This window comes from Prionailurus bengalensis, chromosome A2 (assembly GCF_016509475.1).
Source record: "Prionailurus bengalensis isolate Pbe53 chromosome A2, Fcat_Pben_1.1_paternal_pri, whole genome shotgun sequence".
Classification (NCBI taxonomy): Eukaryota; Metazoa; Chordata; class Mammalia; order Carnivora; family Felidae; genus Prionailurus; species Prionailurus bengalensis.
In genome coordinates this window covers 25,973,197-25,993,321 of record NC_057348.1, presented here as the reverse complement: position 1 = coordinate 25,993,321, position 20,125 = coordinate 25,973,197, and the positions used below count along the sequence as shown (strand labels likewise).

The 20,125-nt window shown below is 39.8% G+C and overlaps 1 protein-coding gene and 1 non-coding gene across 35 annotated transcripts in view; both read right to left on the bottom strand.

Moving 5' to 3' along the window:
- LOC122487360 (sarcolemma associated protein) overlaps positions 1-18,501 on the bottom strand; it is a 151,115-nt gene extending 132,614 nt beyond the window's left edge. For all 34 annotated transcript variants that reach the window (XM_043587717.1, XM_043587737.1, XM_043587725.1 and 31 more), the window contains exon 1: positions 17,717-18,501. In XM_043587717.1, coding sequence (XP_043443652.1) covers positions 17,717-17,914 — 198 coding nt within the window. In that variant the 5' untranslated portion in view covers positions 17,915-18,501. The remainder of the gene's footprint in view (positions 1-17,716) is intronic.
- LOC122488811 lies at positions 4,387-4,489 on the bottom strand. The gene has a single exon (XR_006298734.1). It is a non-coding gene; the product is annotated as a U6 spliceosomal RNA (small nuclear RNA).
- Positions 18,502-20,125: the final 1,624 nt, after the last annotated feature.

The following is a 20,125-nucleotide window of genomic DNA, read 5'->3' as shown; positions in this document are numbered from 1 at the left end:
TTTTTTTTCCTTCTTCACTTTTTTCATTCTTAATGAAAAAGATAATTTTAATGTATTTGCATTATCAATCTTTTATGTCAATTACGCTTCTTTGTGAATTTTTTATAATATATCCTTCCCTACCCCAAGGTCATAAAGATATTTCACACTCTCTTCCAAGAGGCTTAAAAAAAAAAAAAGGGCAGAGGCACTTGGGTGGCTCAGTCTGTTAAGCGTCCGATTCTTGATTTCGGCTCAGGTCATACCCTCACAGTTTGTGGGATTGAGCCCTGTGTCTGCGCTATTGGCACAGAGCCTGCCTGGGATTCTCTCTCTCATCCCTCTCTGTTCCTCCCCCCATTCTCTCTTTCTCTCTCATTAAATAAACAACATTAAAAATAAATTAAAAAGACAAATTTCTAAAGTTAGTAGTACTTCTAGAATTTCTTTGGAGATGGGACAACTAGGTAGCATTGGCTGAGCATCTGACTTCAGCTCAGGTCATGATCTCACAGCTGGTGGATTCAAACAGCATGTCAGGCTCTGTGCTGACAGTTCAGAGCCTGGAGCCTGTTTCAGATTCTGTGTCTCCCTCTCTCTCTGCCCCTCCCCTGCTAGTGCTCTGTCTCTCTCTCAAAAATAAGCAAACAACAAAAAAAAACTTTTTTTCAGAATTTTTTGGAGAAACATAGTATGTTGGTAATAAGTGTTTTAACCACCTACTAAATACTAGGCATTGCACCTATATTGTAGGGCTACAAGGCAGTAAAGCCTATTACACTTACCTTTAAGAAGAACATAAATTATTTTTATTATTATTATTCAAGAACTAAGGCAGCATAACATAATCAAGTGTTAAGTTTTATGATAAACATGATCAAAGTTCAAAATATTATGAAAAGGAATTAATCAGTGAGAATTGTGGCAATCAGTAAAATCCCATGAAGAAGAGCATTAAACCTTCACTTAATTCTGACTTAGAATAACAACAAACACTAGAATTTATCTAAAACATACTGACATTTAAAATTAGCCAACAGAGGGGCGCCTGGGTGGCTCAGTCAGTTAAGCGACCGACTTCAGCTCGGGTCACGATGTCTGTGAGTTCGAGCCCCGCGTCGGGCTCTGGGCTGATGGCTCAGAGCCTGGAGCCTGCTTCCGATTCTGTGTCTCCCTCTCTCTCTGCCCCTCCCCCATTCATGCTCTCTCTCTGTCTCAAAAATAAATAAACTTAAAAAAAATAAAATAAGGGGCGCCTGGGTGGCGCAGTCGGTTAAGCGTCCGACTTCAGCCAGGTCACGATCTCGCGGTCCGTGAGTTCGAGCCCCGCGTCGGGCTCTCGGCTGATAGCTCAGAGCCTGGAGCCTGTTTCTGATTCTGTGTCTCCCTCTCTCTCTGCCCCTCCCCCGTTCATGCTCTGTCTCTCTCTGTCCCAAAAATAAAAAATAAAAAAAATAAACGTTGAAAAAAAAATAAAATAAAATAAAATAAAATAAAATAAAATAAAATAAAATAGCCAACAGAGGGGCAAGTGGGTGGCTCAGTTGGTTAAGCGTCCGTCTTCAGCCCAGGTCATGATGTCACAGTTCCTGGGTTCAAGCCCCGTGTCGGGCTCTGTGCTGACAACTCAAGAGCCTGGAGACTGCTTCATATTCTGTGTCTCCTTCTCTCTCTGCCCCTCCCCTGCTCATGCTCTGCTTCTCTTTCTCTGCCTCTCTCTCTCTCTCTCTCTCTCAAAAATAAACATAAAAACAATTTAAAAATAATACTATTTAAATAATAAAAATTTTAAAATAATACTATTTAAAAATAGTCAACAGAGGGGCACCAGGGTGGCTCAGTCAGTTAAGCGTCTGATTCTTGATTTCAGCTCAGGCTGTGATCTCCTGGTTCATGGCATCAAGTCCCACATAGAGAGCTCTGCACTGAAAATGTGGGGCCTGCTTGGGATTCTCTCTCTCCCTCTCTCTTTCTCAAAATAAATAAATAAACATTTTAAAATAATAAAAAATAAAATGGCAGCTCTTTCTGCCCACAGGTCCTGTCCCCATGTTTTAATAAAATCACCTTTTGTGCACCTAAATAAATAAATAAATAAAATTTAAAAATAAAAAATAAAACAGCCAACAGATAAGGGCGCCTAGATGGCTCAGTGGGCTAAGTGTCCAACTTCAACTAGGGTCATGATGTCATGGTTCTGTAAGTTCAAGCCCCGCATCAGGCTCTCTGCTGTGAGCGCTAAACCCACTTCAGATCCTCTGTGTCCCTCTCTCTCTGCCCCTTCCCCACTCATACTGTCTCTCTCAAAAAACAAACATTAAAAAAAAATAGCCAACAGATAAAAACCATAAAGTCTGAATTCATGCAAACTTGCATGTGATAGCAAAATAAAATGGAAAATATAAGTAAAAATGTAAAACATAAATAAACATTATATTGCTTAAGCGCTTTATATAAATCAGATTTACCCAGCTCAACTCTGCACACGACCAGGAAATTCAAAATTCAAAAGCAAAAGACAGCTAACAGGTTAAGTGAGTTGGATAACAGAATTAACTCCTACTATCAGAATACTACATATTCATAAAACTGGAGCTATGACATTGATTCCAGAAAAGAGAGTACCCTTTCTAGCAAGTCTTTTTAAAAGTGACTGAACTTAAAAACCTGAAGAGTTTTTTTCCAACCTCAACATTCAGATACGAACACTCTATTTTGTTTTGGGGGAATAATATTTTGAAAGCAGGATTTAAATATCAGAATTCAATACTTTATAAGTGAAGCATAGCAGGTAATAGGTTATCAGTAGGCCTATAACAAAACAGTCATTTCAGAAAATAATTCTTAAAATTTATAATTTACTAGCACACCTAAACCTCTAAACTGGTAAAATGACAAAGCAATAATAACAAAAAGTAATAAAAGTAGGAAGGAATAATGACTAATTTTTACAACACAACCACATAATATTTGAAAGTGCTTTTTAATCACTTTCTCACACATTAACAGTTTACCTATTGTTATATCAGCTTTCAAAACAGTTGCAGCTAAAACAAAGGATAAAATTTTGATTCAATTCTCAAATCAAGTCACTGGTGAGGGAAGTGGGAGGGAAGAATTATTAAAAGCGAGTACAATGCCAATAAACTTAACTGATGCTTATCTGAAAACTGCCTCCACAACTGGCAATTATGAACCAAAAACTCAGCTTAGAGCATCAATTTAAAATGGTAAGACTAGCACTACCACATAAGGTTTATGTTTCAAAATGTTTTTCTACTGAAATTCTAATATATGTTCTATCACTTAACACCTGCCTCTGACTTGGACATTCACATACATTATTTTCTTCATCATTATATTTGTAACTTCATTCATTTTTCATTTAAATATTAAATCTGTATTTCTGGGAATATCAGAAATGGTATTTAAGTGAATTTATTCCAGGGGCGCCTGGCTCAGTCGGTTAAGAGTCCGACTCTTGCTCTCAGCTCAGGTCATGATCCGACCATTGGTGAGATCCAGCCCAGGTTGGTGAGATCGAGCCCCACGGATCTCTGCACTGACAATGTGGAGCCTGCTTGGGATTCTCTCTCTGCCCTTCCTCTCCCCCTCCCTCAGAATAAGTAAACTTAAAAAATAAATACATAAATGGATTTATTCCAGAATTTAAAATGACTGACAAAAGAAATATACCTTAAAATGATGAATACAAGCACAATCTTTTCATGTGCCAAGAGAGAAGCAATCTTGAAAATAAGAACTCATACCCTGGAACCTTTAAATCTTGTCTACTCACTATACCTATGAATCCAATCTTCACTTTCCAATCACCCTATTATGAAGTCAGCATATTAAAGCAGATGAGGGTTTTATAACCCACTGTAAAACATATCAGTTTAGTTATTAGAGTTACCTGGGAAGATTAAGGGGCAGTTTGGCTTTTTCCAAAGTTGCATGCAAATCCAAGATTCTTACTTCCAAGGTTTGTGCCTTGGTTCCCTCAATGTTTCTGTCCTACTGCTCCAGCAACCTTTGTACCTCTACAGTCTTCCTGAAATGAAACCTGATTTAGGTTTACCTCTACCATTTAACAGAAACTATCTGGTCAATCCAGTAGTAGAGCTCCTTAACACACAACTGTCTCCTGACTACCTTTCTGGGCTGATGCCTTTTTATGTAGACCTTTTTGCACCCAGCACATCTGTTATCTTCTACCCTAAATCTTCAGGGTCTAGTTCAAGTCCCCCTTTCTAGACAAACAAGCCTTTACTACCTTAATCATATAGCTCTCTTAATTTCACTTAAAACTTCATTCTTTCCTAATTTGTTCATGGGAGTTAGTTTTGGCTTCCTAATTAAACTATAAGCTCCTCAAAGACTGAAGTAACATCTTTGTTTTTATGTTTTACTATGAACTGCTTCATGAATTTGCGTGTCATCCCTGTGCAGGGACCATGCTAATCTTCTATCATTCTAATTTTAGAATATGAGCTGCCAAAGTGAGCATTTTTTAATTAAAAAAAATTTTTTTATGTTTATTTAAGCAATCTTTACATCCAACATGGGACTTGAACTCATGACCTTGAGATCAAGAGCTACATGTTCCACCAACTGAACCAGCCACGCACCCCTGAAGTAATATCTTAATACCTTCATCATGTCCCATTTGCCTAATGCAGAATATGCACTCTTTCACATGTTCCCTGATTGACTGACTAGATTCTCATCATATTACTCATTCAGCTCCTTTCATTTCAAATCTTCAAGTAAGGCAAACCAAGTATGCTACTGATTTTGCTACTGGTATTGCTATTACCAGGGAAACTCTACAAACTAGGTAGTATTGGATAATGAATATTAATTATAAGACTATTTGAACTATTTTTACACACAACAATTCTGACACCAAATGCACGGTGTCTTCCAACACCACTCTCCAACTCTCTAATACAAGCCGGATGTCCTACAATTCCATTCTACACTATCTACCTGGAATTAATGTTGGATCTCACAAGTTAAGGGCTCAGTCCCACAAGATTGCATCCATTTGAGATGCCAGTCAAAAGTCCCAAGTTGTTAGTGATGCTTCCAACCAATCAGCTATAAATTCAGAGGATTCCTAATTCACTCCTCAGTTTTGACAATTCATTAAAACGACTTGCAGAACTCAGGAAAGTGCTTTACTTACTATTACCGGTTTATCATAGAAGATACAACTCAGGAACAGCCAAATGGAAGAGATGGGCAAGGTATGGGGGAAGGGGCTTCTATGCCCCCTCTGTCCTGGTGAGCCACCCTCCCAGTACCTTGTAGTGTTTACCAAACCTAAAGGAGCTACATTGCCTCCCCTCTTGCCAGCAGTGCTCAACTACTCCAAAGACTTGATAGCTCTATTTTCTCTTTCCCAACTGCATTTCCCAGAAAACACCATTCTCTGTTAGGCTTTTCTGCCTCAAACACATACTATTCCCTTGGGCTGGAAAGCCCTGCCCTTTTTTTTTTTTTAAGATCTTATTTTTAAGTAATCTCTACACCCAATGTAGGGTTTGAATTTACAACCCCGAGATCAAGAGTCCCACGCTCTACCGAGCCAGCCAGGTGCCCTCAGAATGCCCTGCTCTTTCTTTTATCCAGCTAGCAAAACCCTACTCACTCTTCAAACAGCAACGTAAAACAACTTTCTCTATGAAGTCCTCTTCCTTCCTTCCACATTTTCTGCCCCTAGTCTTGGGGGAAGGAACACATCACTCCCTTAGCTACTCAGAAACAATGATTAAGAAATATTTCTATTGTTAGACTTATTTGTATTATATTTTTTCAGTGCTACTTACTGGGCACTATACCACAATGCAAGCATTAAACAGTCAGATACTTGTTAAAGAATAGGAATGCATAATGGTCACAATCTCAGTTCAACTATAAGTGAATAATTTATTCTAGTCAAGACAACATCATTCATTCTAATAATCTTTTATCCACCCTCTATATGTCTGCATACCCAAAAGATTCACTGATGACACTCCTATGTTTACTGCAGCGTTATTTACAATGGCCAAGATATGGAAGCAACCCAAGTGTCCACTTGACAGATGAATAAAGAAGATGTAGTGTGTGTATACACACACACACACACACACACACACACACACACACACACAGTGGAATATTACTCAGCCATAAAAAAAAGATTTTGCCATCTGTGACAACATGGATAGACATAGAGGGTATTTTGCTAAGTGAAATAAGCCAGATAGAGAAAGACAAATAGTACATGATTCCACCTACATGTGGAACCAAAAAAAAAAAAAAAAACCAAAATAAATGAATAAACAAACAAACAAAAAGCGGAAACAGACCCATATATACAGAGAGCAAACTGATGGTTGCCAGAGGGGAGGAATGTGGAGGGATGGGCAAAATGGATAAAGAGGAGTGGGAGATACAAGCTTCTAGTTATGGAATGAATAGTCACGCAGATAAAAGGTACAGCATAAGGAACATGGTATTGTAACAGCACTGTATGGTGACAGATGGTAATAGGAACACTTGTGTTCAGCATAGCACAATATATAGAGTAGTATAATCACTATGTTGTACACCTGAAACTAATGTAACACTGTATGTCAACTATACTTCAATTAAAAAAAAGATTCACTGGTAAACAAATTACCTTACACTTCCCAGATTCAGACTGGAGCTTTTAAACTGTATCTTTCCACCATTTCCCAACTCCCACATTAAGACCTTGATACTACAACTCGTCAGTAATATCAGAACTGTGCATATTAATAAACATTTCAATATTGGAAACCCTCTCCATCTACTAAAGTTTTTAGAACAAACGTCTACCAATAAGGTACACTAAGGAAGTAGTGACAAATATTAAGCTACATGGCACTTCAAAAGCAGCTCTGCTAATCCCACCCACATTTGAACAGTTGTTCTGCACTCTTCTACTTCCTACACCCTAATCTGTTTTCACTAAGCTATTACTCCATCTAACATTCTTTTTTTTTTTTAGAAGAGCTTTTTTGAGATATAATTCATACGCCACACAATTCACTGATTTAAAGTGTACATTTCGGAGTGGTGCAACCATCACCGCAATCAATTTCATAACATTTTCGTCATCTCAAAAAGAAACCCATACCATTTAGCAGTCACTCTCTGTATTAGTCAGGGTTCTTAAGAGAAACAGGACCAATAAATAGGATGTGTGTATATAAACAGAGAGATTTATTTCAAAGAATTGGTCCATGTGACTGTGTGGACTGTCAGGTCCGAAATCTGCAGGGCAGGCCAGCAGGCTAGAGACACAGGGAAGAGTTGCTATTGCAGTCTTGAGTATGATGGTTCTATGAAGGCAGAATTCCTTCAGAAGAACCTCAGTTTTTTCTCTTAAGGGCTTCAACTAACTGAATGAGGCCAACCCACATTCTGAAGGATAATCTGCTTTACTCAATATCTACTGATTTAAATGCTAAGCACATTTTAAAAGTACCTTCACAGCAACATCTAGACTGGTATTTGACTAAAAACTGGAAACTGTGGCCTAGCCAAGGTGACATATAAAATTAACCATCACACTCCCTGTTACTCCCAAACCCTGGCAACCACTAATCTACTTTCTCTCTATGGAATTGCCTATCCTACACATTTCATACAAATAGAATACAACATGTGGCCTTTTGTGTCCATCTTCTTTCACTTAACATAGTGTTTCCAAGGTTCATCGATGCTATACTATGTAGAAGTACATAATTCTACTTTATTGTTGAGTAACATCCCATTATATGGTATACCACATTTTATTTATCCATTCATCAGTTGATGGTAAATTTGGGTTCTTCCCACTTTTTTTATTATTATGAATAATGCTACTATGAACATTCATACAAGTTTTTGTATGGACATATGCTTTCATTACTCTTGGGTATATACATAGGAGTAGAATTGCTAGGTTAGATGGCAACTCTATAACATTCCGTTTTACCATGCAAACTGTTTGAAAAAATTCAAAACTACAAATTTTGTTTACTCTACAAGTGTAACTACCATTCCTATACTGGTAACATACAGCATGATCTTGTTTTCCAGCCCTTAATTTTTGAAACAGAAGGAACTTTATAACTAGCATCTAATACTATAGTTAATATTTCAAGAAACAATAAAAAAACAAAATAGTCATTTTCTCTGTAATAGATTTACTTATGGGGGGGTCATACATACATATATACACACACATTCTATTTAAATTTTTTTATGTTTATTTTATTCATTTCTGAGACAGAGACAGAGCATGAGTGGGGGAGGGGCAGAAAGAGAGAGGGAGACACAGAATCAGAAGCAGGCTCCAGGCTCTGAGCTGTCAGCACAGAGCCCAACGCAGGGCTCGAACTCACAAACTGTGAGATCATGACCTGAGCCCAAGTCAGTCACTCAACCGACTGAGCCACCCAGGCGTGCCCCCACACACATTCTATTTAAAACACAACCTCCTGGGGTGCCTGGGTGGCTCAGTCAGTTGGGCATCTAACCTCGACTCAGGTCATGATCTCGCAGTTCACAGGTTCAAGCCCCGCGTCAGGCTCTGGGCTGACAGCTCGGAGCATGGAGCCGGCCTCAGATTCTGTATCTCCCTGTCCCTTGCCCCTCCCCTGCTCACGCTCTCTCTCTTTCTCAAAAATAAACATTGAAAAAAATTGTTTTAATAAATAAAACACAACCTCCAAACATACTAAACTTAGAAATTATCTGATGTAAAAAAAAAAAAAAGTATCATTTTTTTGTTTATTATAGTATCCGAACAGTGATACTCCAGTATCCTTACACATGAAGAGTTGTTTTTATTCAATCTGTAAAATATTAAGTGATTAATAAATACTGTTTGAGGAACTAATCTTCAATTAAAACTCTAAACTGATGGGGGCACTTGGGTGACTCAGTCAGTTAAGTGTCCAACTTCAGCTCAGGTCATGACCTCAAGGTTCGTGGGTTCAAGCCCCGCATCAGGCTCTGTGCTGACAACTCGGAGCCTGGAGCCTGCTTCAGATTTGGTGTCTCCCTCTCTCTCTGCCCCTCCCCCCGAAAAAAATAAACATTAAAAAAAAAAAATACTAAACTGATTTACTATCAAAATATCTAAGAGTTAACAGACAATAAGGTTTTTATTTAATGCATTTTTTTTCTTCTGATCTGTTTTTCACTAACAGGCTGGTGATGAGATTAATGATGAAGAGTGCTGAGGTAGCAAGCAACAGAGTGGTCGAAAATGCGCATTCTACAATCAGATGACTGGGGTCTGAATCCTGACTCTACCACCATCTTTGTTACCCTGAACAAATTCCTTCACCTCTCTGAACCTCAATTTTCTCATCTGTAAACAGGATGATAATACTACCTACTTCAGAAGTTTGTTGTGAGGATTAAATGAGATAATACATATAACTCTTAGCACACCACCTGGTAAATACTCAATAAATGATAGCTATCACTTTTACAGAAGTCTGGACACTGGTCAGAACTCAGAGCATATTAACATATTTCAGATAAGCCTACCACAATTCACTTAATATCATCAGCTAAAAAGTACATTTTTAAAAAACATTTCTTTTGAGAGAGTGCACGTGCGCATGGGTAGAAGAAAGACGGGTGGTGGGGAGTCCCAAGCAGGCTCCATGAGCCCGACATGGGGCTAGATCCCATAAACCATGAGATCATGACCTGAGCCAAAATCAAGAGTCAGAAGCTTAACTGACTGAGCCACCTATAGGTGCCCCAAAACTATATTTTAAATTATCACCCAATCACTTATGAAAAAAAGTAACAGAAAACTATGTTTCTTTACCTACATACCCAAGTAGGTAAATACACAGAAAAAAGTTTTGAAAATTATATACCAAACTAATAATAACAGTTACTTCTGTAGTAGGGAAGGAGGATGGGAGGTACTATGTTCAGGAGGACATATATATTCTCTATATAGATTCTCTCTATTGCTTGAATTTTTGAGAATGTATTCCTGATATTTGCAGAAGTAAAAAATAAGAAGTAACAGCTTAAAAGTCCATATTGGAAATTCATTCTGCTTGGCTCAGCCAGAAAAAACCAGTAGTTATAAATGTAGACAAACCTATAAGCCTGAAAGTACTGACAAAACCTTAATACAAGTAAATAAGAAAACAAAGTTTCTTACAGCTTTAAATTAAAATCTAACCCAGATTAAATAATTGGCAAAGAATACAGTACTAATCACCAAAAACTTCCATGTTTTCAAATGCCTATACAAACTTTTCAACTTTTCTTCTTTATACCTATCAGCCACACTCCTTAAGGATAAAAGATTTACATGGGAGGCAAGTTTTTCCAAGGCTGTTTCAGTTATTTGCATAAACACCCAAATCCAAATCAGTTGCCTGAATGCAAACCTAAGAGAAAATATATTTACTGCTGGAAGTAATAGAGGTATGTTTAAAAAATACTAGCTGACTCAGAGAAATAATTAACTCAGGTTCACACAGTCTTTGAAAGTCTTGTCATATGATACGATTTCAGTTATCCTCCCAGAAAATTATAACTTAGCCTATTTTTCAAGAGAGCAAAAGGCAAATTTTCATTATAACTGTTCAGTCCATCAGATAGTTTAGAATAAATGTCTAGCAGTTGGCTTTCATTTCGGGGGGGGGGGGGGGCTGAGGGGAGTAGAGCAGAATGTAGATTCTGGTCCCAACTCCCATAGTTACTAATAGATGACCTTGTACCAGTAACCTCTAAACATCCAACTCCTTTAGGATAAAATGCACCCAGCCTGTAGCTGCTCTACCTACCTCCTAGATATGTGTAAGAGGGTTACACATATCAAGTGAAATAAGAAAGTACTCTGACTATAAAATCCTTAAAACAAAAGTAGTATTTTGCATGAGAATGGATATGTATGTAATACCTCAAAATTAATATCACCAAACACAAGATTATCTGTGGTCCCAAAACGCTTAGCAAAGCATCTTGCACACTGCAAATTCTCAATAAGGAATGATTTATACAAAGACTACCTATTGGTAATTGAGTCCATGATCTCAAATTAAGAACTAACTCAAATGACCTTCTGCCCTTTGACCCCCCTCAGGGTTTGTGGAAGTACAGACTGCTCCATTGTTCACACATCACTCATTCAAACATTTGTGTAGTGCCTATCCCCTTGTTCTCAAGAGCTCACATCTGGCAGGGCAACAGCACATTTGCATTATAGTTATTTTGTTGTCTGTGTCCCATAATGAAATTATATACAAAGTTCTATGGAAGTATAAAGGAAGCAGCAATTAATTCTTTAGTCAGTGGGAGTTAGGGAAGGTTTCACATTGGAACTGGGCCTCGAGGGATGAAGGGGAAAGGTCATTCTGGAAGACAAAACAGCAAAAAAGGCACTTGTTCTAGGAACAGTGAGCACTGTCACAGAGCTACTGCACAGAGTTTGGGGCAAAGGGAAAAAAAGTAAGAGAAGATGGAGCTGGAAAAAGGAGAAATGAGAGAGATTTTGAATGGGTTTGTACATCAAGTTAAAAATTAACAGGGCAACGATTAAGATTTTTGAGGAGACTTGGAAACTGTTCATTCATTTGTAGTGGCAGAGAGAGAAGCACCAGCAGGAGAATCCTTAGAACATTTCCGCAGCTAACAAATGCCATCATTTTTCTTGATTTAAGTAACTGACATACATTAAGAACCAATCTCAGTCTTTTCACTTAAAAGTCTAAATGACAGACACTCTCCTCCCTATTTACCAAAGAGAATAGATACTAAGCTCTAACATAAATACCACTTGAAAAAAACAAATAGGAGCCTGAGAAGGCAAAGAGTAGATTCAACCTAAGAAGTCAAATACCTAAGCAGGAAAAAAAAAAAAAAAAAAAAAAAGGTTTCAAGTATATACACCACCCATATTTTTAACAGCTTGAATAGATAAAATGTTTCATTAATTTTCCACTATTGTGAAAAGCGTGAAATGAATCTGTGTTTTGGATATACAACTTGGCCTTCTAAACATGTTTACATCAACGTGTCTTAAACATAACATTGGTCGATTATAACGCTTTCTCACAAAAACCAGCACCTCTTAATGACATTTTTACTTCTATCAACAAAAAAATCTGGTAAAGCAATACACAAACAAATAAAATTAATGATCTGATATTTTCCAAAAGCTGAGGCCAGGATCTCTGCTGTCATATTTAGATGCGGGGAAGAAGAAATTATCTTGGCTATCAAATTCTGGAGATTCTTCTCTTTCAATGGCTTCCTTGCAATGTCCTTGGAATGTGACATATCATACCTGCTTTTATGCCTTTACTTCAGTAATTCTTCTCACCCAAAACTCCTCCTGGTATTTACATCCATTATTTACATCTGCCTTACTTTAAGTCCTAAGATCTATCTCAAATTGTATCTCATCCATGAATCATCCCTAAAATCTCCAGAACTTACAGAACCTCTCTTTTTGCTCAAGTCCTAATAGGCAAGATAATATATTTGTCTTTTCTCACTTTCTGGCATTTAATCATTTTTTTTCCTACTGTGAGCCTGGTCTATGCCCTTACAAAATGACATCATATCTAAACTGTTACAAAGCCTTGGAATAGCAGAGAAGTTAAGAGCTTGGGTTCTAGACTCTCTAGAGTTAAGAGTCCAAATGCCTACATTTGAATCCTGGCTCTACCATTTAATAGCTATGTGAATTTAGGCAAATTAATCTAATCTAATCTTTCTGTGCCTTAATTTCCTCAAAGGTTAATATGGGAAAAATAAGCACCTATCTTAAATAGTTATTTAAGGATTAACTGTTAACATGTAAAGCAGTTAGAACAGGACATGGTACATAGTTAGTGCACAACAAGTGTTAATTAAGCAGTTAGCCATTTGCCCTTGCTCCAGGCCTCCCTACATATTGTTGTTGTATCACTTTTAAATGGTGGTTATGTCAGCGCACAGAACTTTCCCTGGTCTCCCATAGTGCATGGATCCATGCCCTTGGTAATTAAGGTACTCCACAACTATCTACTCAGCTTCAGTTACTCAGCATCTACTTTATACAAAATAAGAGACAGATATAAGGCAGACACACCCTCTGTTTCATGGTCTGACAACTAAGTATAAAAAAGAGATACAAACATAAAACATCACACAGAATGGATGTTCACCCATAGCTACTCTCCAAAAACACTCTCGAATCCAACAAAATCGATTTCATCAGTGATGGGAAGATGTCAAACTCAAAATTATCTGCTTTTGTCTGTTTTATTTTACTCTCATCTCCTCAAAACACACAAAAACCACCCAAAAAAGGATACCTTTTCTTAGTGTGTAACTATCCACCCCTATTTTAAAGTCGAATTAAAACACCATCACTCTTGCCATTTAAACTTATTTAATACTATCTTGTCTCAATCAACTATTCTCAAAGTGTATAGTCACCCTCTCTATCTAAAACATAGGTTCCTAGAAAGAAGGAGTGACAATCTCTTCCCAGTTTTTGTCGTTTTCTTCCCTCTCATCACTGTGCTCTCCACTAAAACAGATCATGATAGAACAGGTGCTCAAAAATATGCATAGAATTTAAGTAAAAAAGTGAAACTGGAAGTAGAATACTCCTACTACTACCACTTGTTACTAATTACTAAGTAAACTAGAGTAAGAGTGGAAATAGACTACCGTATCAACCACTGGACTATCACTTGTCCATAAAGCCTCAAAGCAAGTGGGACCACCAAAATCAGGAGGTAGTCCACTCACTATCCCTTCTATGTAACCACCACATGGAGAGATTTGCTTCTTCAGTGGTACCTTGGAACAACGGAAGGATTAAAAACATTCCATTATCTGCCATCTTATTTCAAGAGCCTGACCTCCAAAAAGAAGTGAAGGATGTACACAGGGCCAGCATCCAAGCAGGGCAAAAACCAACTGCTACACCCCTAAGTAGATGATTTGGGAAAACTTATTAAATTCCACTTTGTCACAAAGCTGTTGCCCTCCAACAAGGAGGTTTTAAGTACCATAACACATTCCACACACTTAGCATTAAAAAAGTATCACCTAGGGGCATCTGGGTGGCTCAGTCGATTAAGTGACCTATACTCGATTTCGGCTCAGGTCACGATCTCACAGTTCATGGGATTGAGCCCAACATCAGGCTCACACACTCTCTCTCAAAATACATAAATAAATAAACATTTTTTTAAAAAAGCATCACCTAGATTTCCATATGCCTATGTTTTTCAAATTTTCTTTTTTTAAAAAAAAATTTTTTTTAATGTTTATTTTATTTTTGAGACAGGGAGAGACAGCATGAACAGGGGAGGGTCAGAGAGAGAGGGAGACACAGAATCTGAAACAGGCTCCAGGCTCTGAGCTGTCAGCACAGAGCCTGACGCGGGGCTCGAACGCGCAGACCACGAGATCATGACCTGAGCCGAAGTCGGATGCTTAACCGACTGAGCCACCCAGGCGCCCCTGTTTTCCAAATTTTCTACAACAAACATGTATTACTTGAATAATCAGAAAGCTTCGTGTTTATTGCTTCTTCCAGCTCTTTATTTATTTTTGAGAGAGAGAGAGAGCATGCAGGGAGGGGCAGAGAGAAAGGGAAAGAAACCGAATCCCAACTAGGCCCCGCACTGTCAGCACCAAGCGTGATGCAGGGCTCAAACCTACAAACAGTGAGATCATGATCTGAGCCAAAATCAAGAGTCAGATGCTTAACCAACTGAGCCACCCAAATGCCCCATTACTTCCTCCAGCTTTTCATGGGTCTCCTTTAATGGCCAGTGCCAAATGCAAAAGTCACAAGGTAAAAGTCAACCGAAGGGCATATTACTCCAATTTTCCACCTCCCGGGGAAAGTGCCAATTTGAACAAAGTTCTCAACTTCATTTGTTTCAATTTTAAAAATTATTTCTACATATGCCATCACATGAAAGAAAAACAATTGTCATTACCTTCCTAAGACTCCACAGCAATACAGCAAATTGCAAAGAGCTGCCTAAATGGTTCCCTGTTTCCCCACCTTAAACACCCTCCTCCCTAAGTACTGATCTCTTAATAAGGACCCGAAAAGGTGCTCAGTAATTTACATGATTATCTCAATCCTCAAAACAATAGTAGGTACCATTATTATCCCCAGGAGACAAAACTAAAGTTTGAAGACGTTTGAAAAATAAAAACTTGGGGGTGCCTGGGTGACTCAGTTGGTTAAACGTCTGACTCTTGATTCTGGCTCAGGTCATGATCTCAGTTTGAGAGTTCGAGCCCCATGTCAGACTCTGTGCTGACAGCATGGAGTCTGCTTAAAATTCTCTCTCTCTTCCCTTTCCCAGCTCATGTTCGTTCTCGTTCTCTCCCTTTCTCTCTCTCTCTCTCTCTCTTCCCCCCCAAAAAGTAAAATAAAATAAAATAAAATAAAATAAAATAAAATAAAATAAAATAAAATAAAATAAAATAAAATAAAAATACAAACTTGCCTAAAGTGATGCTTGCAGAAGGAGGGGATTCTGGTGTTGTACAAAGAAATTTGCTGGGAATATATATTAGGCTCAGTGACTTTTGTTAGGAGAAATCCTCAAACAGGAAATTTCACACATAGAAAACAATAAGTAATATTTGGTCGAACTATGGGTTTTCTTTGGACTTGTGTATCTCAGGATATCTGGCACATAATAGGTGCTCAATAAAAACATGTCCGTTCAAACCTAAAATTTAAATAATTCATAAAACAATTTGATCACATGGCAAAATCCGACAGGCTATTTGTTTTAACTAAATTAGTTTGTACAACAATCAATAATTATATCTATGCCTAAAGTAATGACTTCATGTCCTGAAGTGTTTCTAGCTAAAGCAGAAAAAAAGTGAAAATGGAAATAAGCTATACATCTTTTAAAGTTTTTTCTAATTACAAATTCCATTAAAAATTTTAACGTCATCTCAATTTATACAATACTCACTATTGATCTATCCTTAGCCATCTTAAAATAACCTATTGTGAGGGTTTTAGTATAGCCATGAAACACACTGTTCATATAACCACTATTTTCTAAATAAGTAATAGAAAAAATCTGAGTCTCCTTTGAATAGTGTATCAAAGAAGGTGCATTTGCAGATTATGTACTTTAAGGAAACCTGTTATCTGATTAAGTTGGACCTTAGCTTAGACAAAAAGGGAAAGCTGATTAAGTTAGGACACTAGCAGTTAACTGATGTTTGAATTTGATAGCTGGAAAGATGAGTTTTGTGAACACTCACTTTAAATGCTTATGGGTAATCCATGAAGTCTTTTAGGCATCCAAATTTTAGTTTCCAGGGAGAAAAAAAGGGTCTGTTCCATAGGTAAATGAACATCTGGTGTTATACAGAAAAATTAACATATTTTTCAGTTCTCATCCTACACACAGAGTAGGGCATAGGTATTATGCAAGCACAATCTTTTCCTCCTTTCTTTAAAAAATGATTTATATAATAATTCCTTAATTCAGTAGCAACAGAAATAATGTTTTCTCTCTTTTTTGTTTTGTTTTGTTTTGTTTTTTAGGCTCAGGCTTCTTTCATTTCAAAACCCTACTCTTCAAGACTTAAATTCTTCTTTTAAAAAAGACCTAATCATTTAACTCAGAGAGAGCAAAAAGTCAGGAGGTGAAACCCAAGGTATTCCTATTAGTCTTACATAACTTACTCTAAGTTGGAACTGAAACAATAGCTTAACTAAAACCTGAGGTATAAGGACAAAAATCAGTTCTTTAGTATATTCTCCACACACATAAAGAGTTTTAAAAATTAAAAGGGCCTTATTTTTTTTTCTTGCATTCTTAAAATATAAGCACCCACTACAGAATAAATTAGGGCACCAATATAAAATGCAAAAGAGTCACGCTTAAAATAAAGAGCATTAAATGCATCCTATCACATCGAGGTAATGCAATTGACAGAACTGGGAAATAATTTCAAATAAATTAATTTCTTAACACTGATTTTTAAAAATCACCTCTGTAAGCATGCATTAAGTATTTTTATAAGTTCTTGCAGGGAACATCAAAAAGTGATTTTCAAAAGCAATATATGTATGTTCATCCATCTTGCAAACAAAACTGAAAATGTAAAGTTACAGTTATTAGTGCTTAAATGAAATTGGCTTTTAAAATTGCAAATTACTCGTTCATGGGTAAATACGTATCAAATCTTTCAAAAATGTAAATTTACACAAACAACTGTCCTTACTAGGAAGACCCTGATCTGCACTCAATTAAAAGCTATGTGTTAACTACATCTCACCACTGAGACACCTGAGCCTCAGTGTAATACCAGCCACAGATTCCCTGCATTGCTTTGGAAACTGCTGCTTGCTTACTAAAGCACTGAACCGCAAATTCGCCTTTCTAAAAAGACTGGAAGCAAGAAGCCAAGTTTCACTATCTAGTTTTCTGAAATGAATTAGGGTTTGGGATTTCACTGGGAATGACCACATTATCAAGATGCCATCGCCCTCCCGAGGCATTTAATTACAGTACCTTCTCTGTTTCCATTCAACCACCTCAACTAAACTTCCAATAGAATCAGACACACAAAAAGTTGCTTCCATGGCCTTGCTGAAAGTCTCCTCTGGGTGCAACGCTGGGATCCTGCATATATTACGCAGAAAGGGCAAAGGGAAACGAAAAGTAAAGATTGTTAGATAACGTGGTGACATTACCTTGCCCGTCTTGTGATCAAACCAGACGAGAGCGTGGTTCCTTGACAGCACTTTGCAATCAAAGGTAGCATTATTCTGAGCTGGTCGACAGCGGGCCACGGAGCGGCCGATTTTAATAGGTTCGTCCAGGTAGACATGGCGCTCCTGAAATGGGTGCGAGTTCGGGCGGCAAGTGAAGATGGCCAAGGCTGACGGCATCGAGGACAGACTGGGGTGTCTCTCCTACCAAGGGACAAAGAGGAGTTCCACCGGATCCGGACTGCCCTTCACAAGCTTATACCCCTATCCCCCCCAAAATTTTAAATTAAAACAAACTGCGCATTGTCTAAGCATAACCAGTGAACATCAACAACTCTTCACTTGAGTGGGAAGACAAGCCAGCGCAAGCCCCATCACCTCCTTTAAAACCCAGCAGCGCCCTGATCAGACAAAGTCCCCGACTGGCAGCTTTCAGTCCATCCTCTTCCCTGGGAAGAAAAGGCTCCAACATCGGTCAGCTCCGGCTAAGAAAACTCCTGGAAGACAGTTCAGGGACTGGAGGTATCCAAGCAGATGAGTCACACACCAATTCTTGTGTTTTGTTTGGGATCGCGGCCGCTTTTCCCCCTCGGTGGCGGAAATGTTGCAGCACTGCAGCATGAAGGAAGGGTCGGTTCCGTGCGGCCAGGAAGGTCCTTTTGGGCCGAAGGAAGGTGTAGCCGAGCACCTCTGGGCAGCCACCGCCCGTCTTCGAGGGCCTCGAGAGTGGAAGGGCAGGGGCGAGGGGGTCGGTGAGGGGGTCTAGACGGCCAGCGGGACAGTCTGCATTGCTCTTGCTGCACGGAGGCCACCCGGGAGGTGGCACGGGGTCCCTGGCACGAGCCGAGGCAGCGGTGGCTGGGGTCCTTGGCGCGAGGAACGGGGACAGGCAGAGGCGCGGGCAGCGGCCGAGTGGGGACTCCCGGGCACCTGGCGGGCGTCCCCGCGCCCAGGGCGGGGATCCGGCTCGGCAGGCCGGTGCGGACCGAGCGAGGCGCAACCCCGGGGAGGCTTGGGGGGTCTCGGCCGGCAGGAAGTTGGTCCCTGGACGTCTGAGCTCCTGGCTGCTGCTCAGCACACGGGCAGCCTTCCTTCAGGGTCGCCCCCACGAGGGTCGCATCTCAGGGACGGCAGCCGCAGCTCCCAGCGGACGAGGAGGTGGGGGAGGGAGGCTGGCCCGGAGATTGGGGGAGAGGCCTGGAGGCCCCGGGCTGGGTCCGCCGCAGCCTCCACCGCTCGCGGCCGGTGGAACACGCTCAGGCTGTGCCCGACAAGGCAGGAAACTTTCCGACCTGGTGGGGAAAACATCAAAACAAACGGCCGTCAGGCGCCGGTGCCCGCCCGCCTCAGCCCGCACCCCCTTCAACCCGCCCCTTGCCAGTCCCCACGACTGGCCAAGACCTCGGCCGACCTCTCCGCGGACGAGCTGCTGGGATTTAGAGCCCGAACGCCACGACGGGTCCAGCCTCCCTCGCCGCCGCCACCACCGCCTCAGCTTACCTTGCCAGCGCCGGCCGCCATAGTGACTCTGACTGAAACCTACCCGGTGCACCGCCACGGGAACGCGCACCCTTCAAGGGCCCTCCTACCCCCTCTCCCGCGCCGTAGTCCAGGGCCGTCACGTGTTCGACGCCGTGGAAGCCATGATGGTCAAGGGCAGAGAAGAGGGCACGCTAATTTTTAAGGAGCCTCCAGGCGCCATGTTAGTTAAGGGCTGGAAGCTTCAAACCATGGGACAACCTTTACAACCATTTTGGTTAAGGGCAAGAGAAAATTTGACCTGTTGAAGGCTTTCCAAACAAAATGTGACAACTTCCTGCGTTACCATCTTGGTAAGAAGACACCAGCTTTTACTAAATTTTACTCATCATACTTCTCGTTGAAGATACCAACGAGCGAAGAGAACAGACACATCCGAAGGAGATGTTCATTTGCAGTCATCTTAGCTGTGGGCAACACAGTCCCCTACAGCCGCCTTAGGTGTGGCCAACCAGATTCCCACAAGTCTCAGGATTTGTGCATCTAAAATGAGATCCCTCCTCCGCCTGCAAAAGTCTTCTGAGAATCCTGCCCAGAGAAAAACTCTTAGTCTCCGCATTCCATTTCAAATGACCATTCTTCTCTTGGGACCTATCACGTCCCCCAGGGCTCCAATGCAGATTCTACCCCGGAAAGAGTGTGACTTCAGAAAGTTTAAAATCACCGTGCTTCCAGAGAAAGGTCAAACAATTTCCAATATGAAAAAAAAGAGGGTATAGTCCCCATTCATAATATTATGGTAGATGACGAGTCTGTAGAAGGAAAAAATACAAAACCTAAAAGAAAATTTCAAGAAAAGATGGTGGGAAGGAGTTTTATTCATTTAGAACCAATGGTGGCTTCATTCTTCAA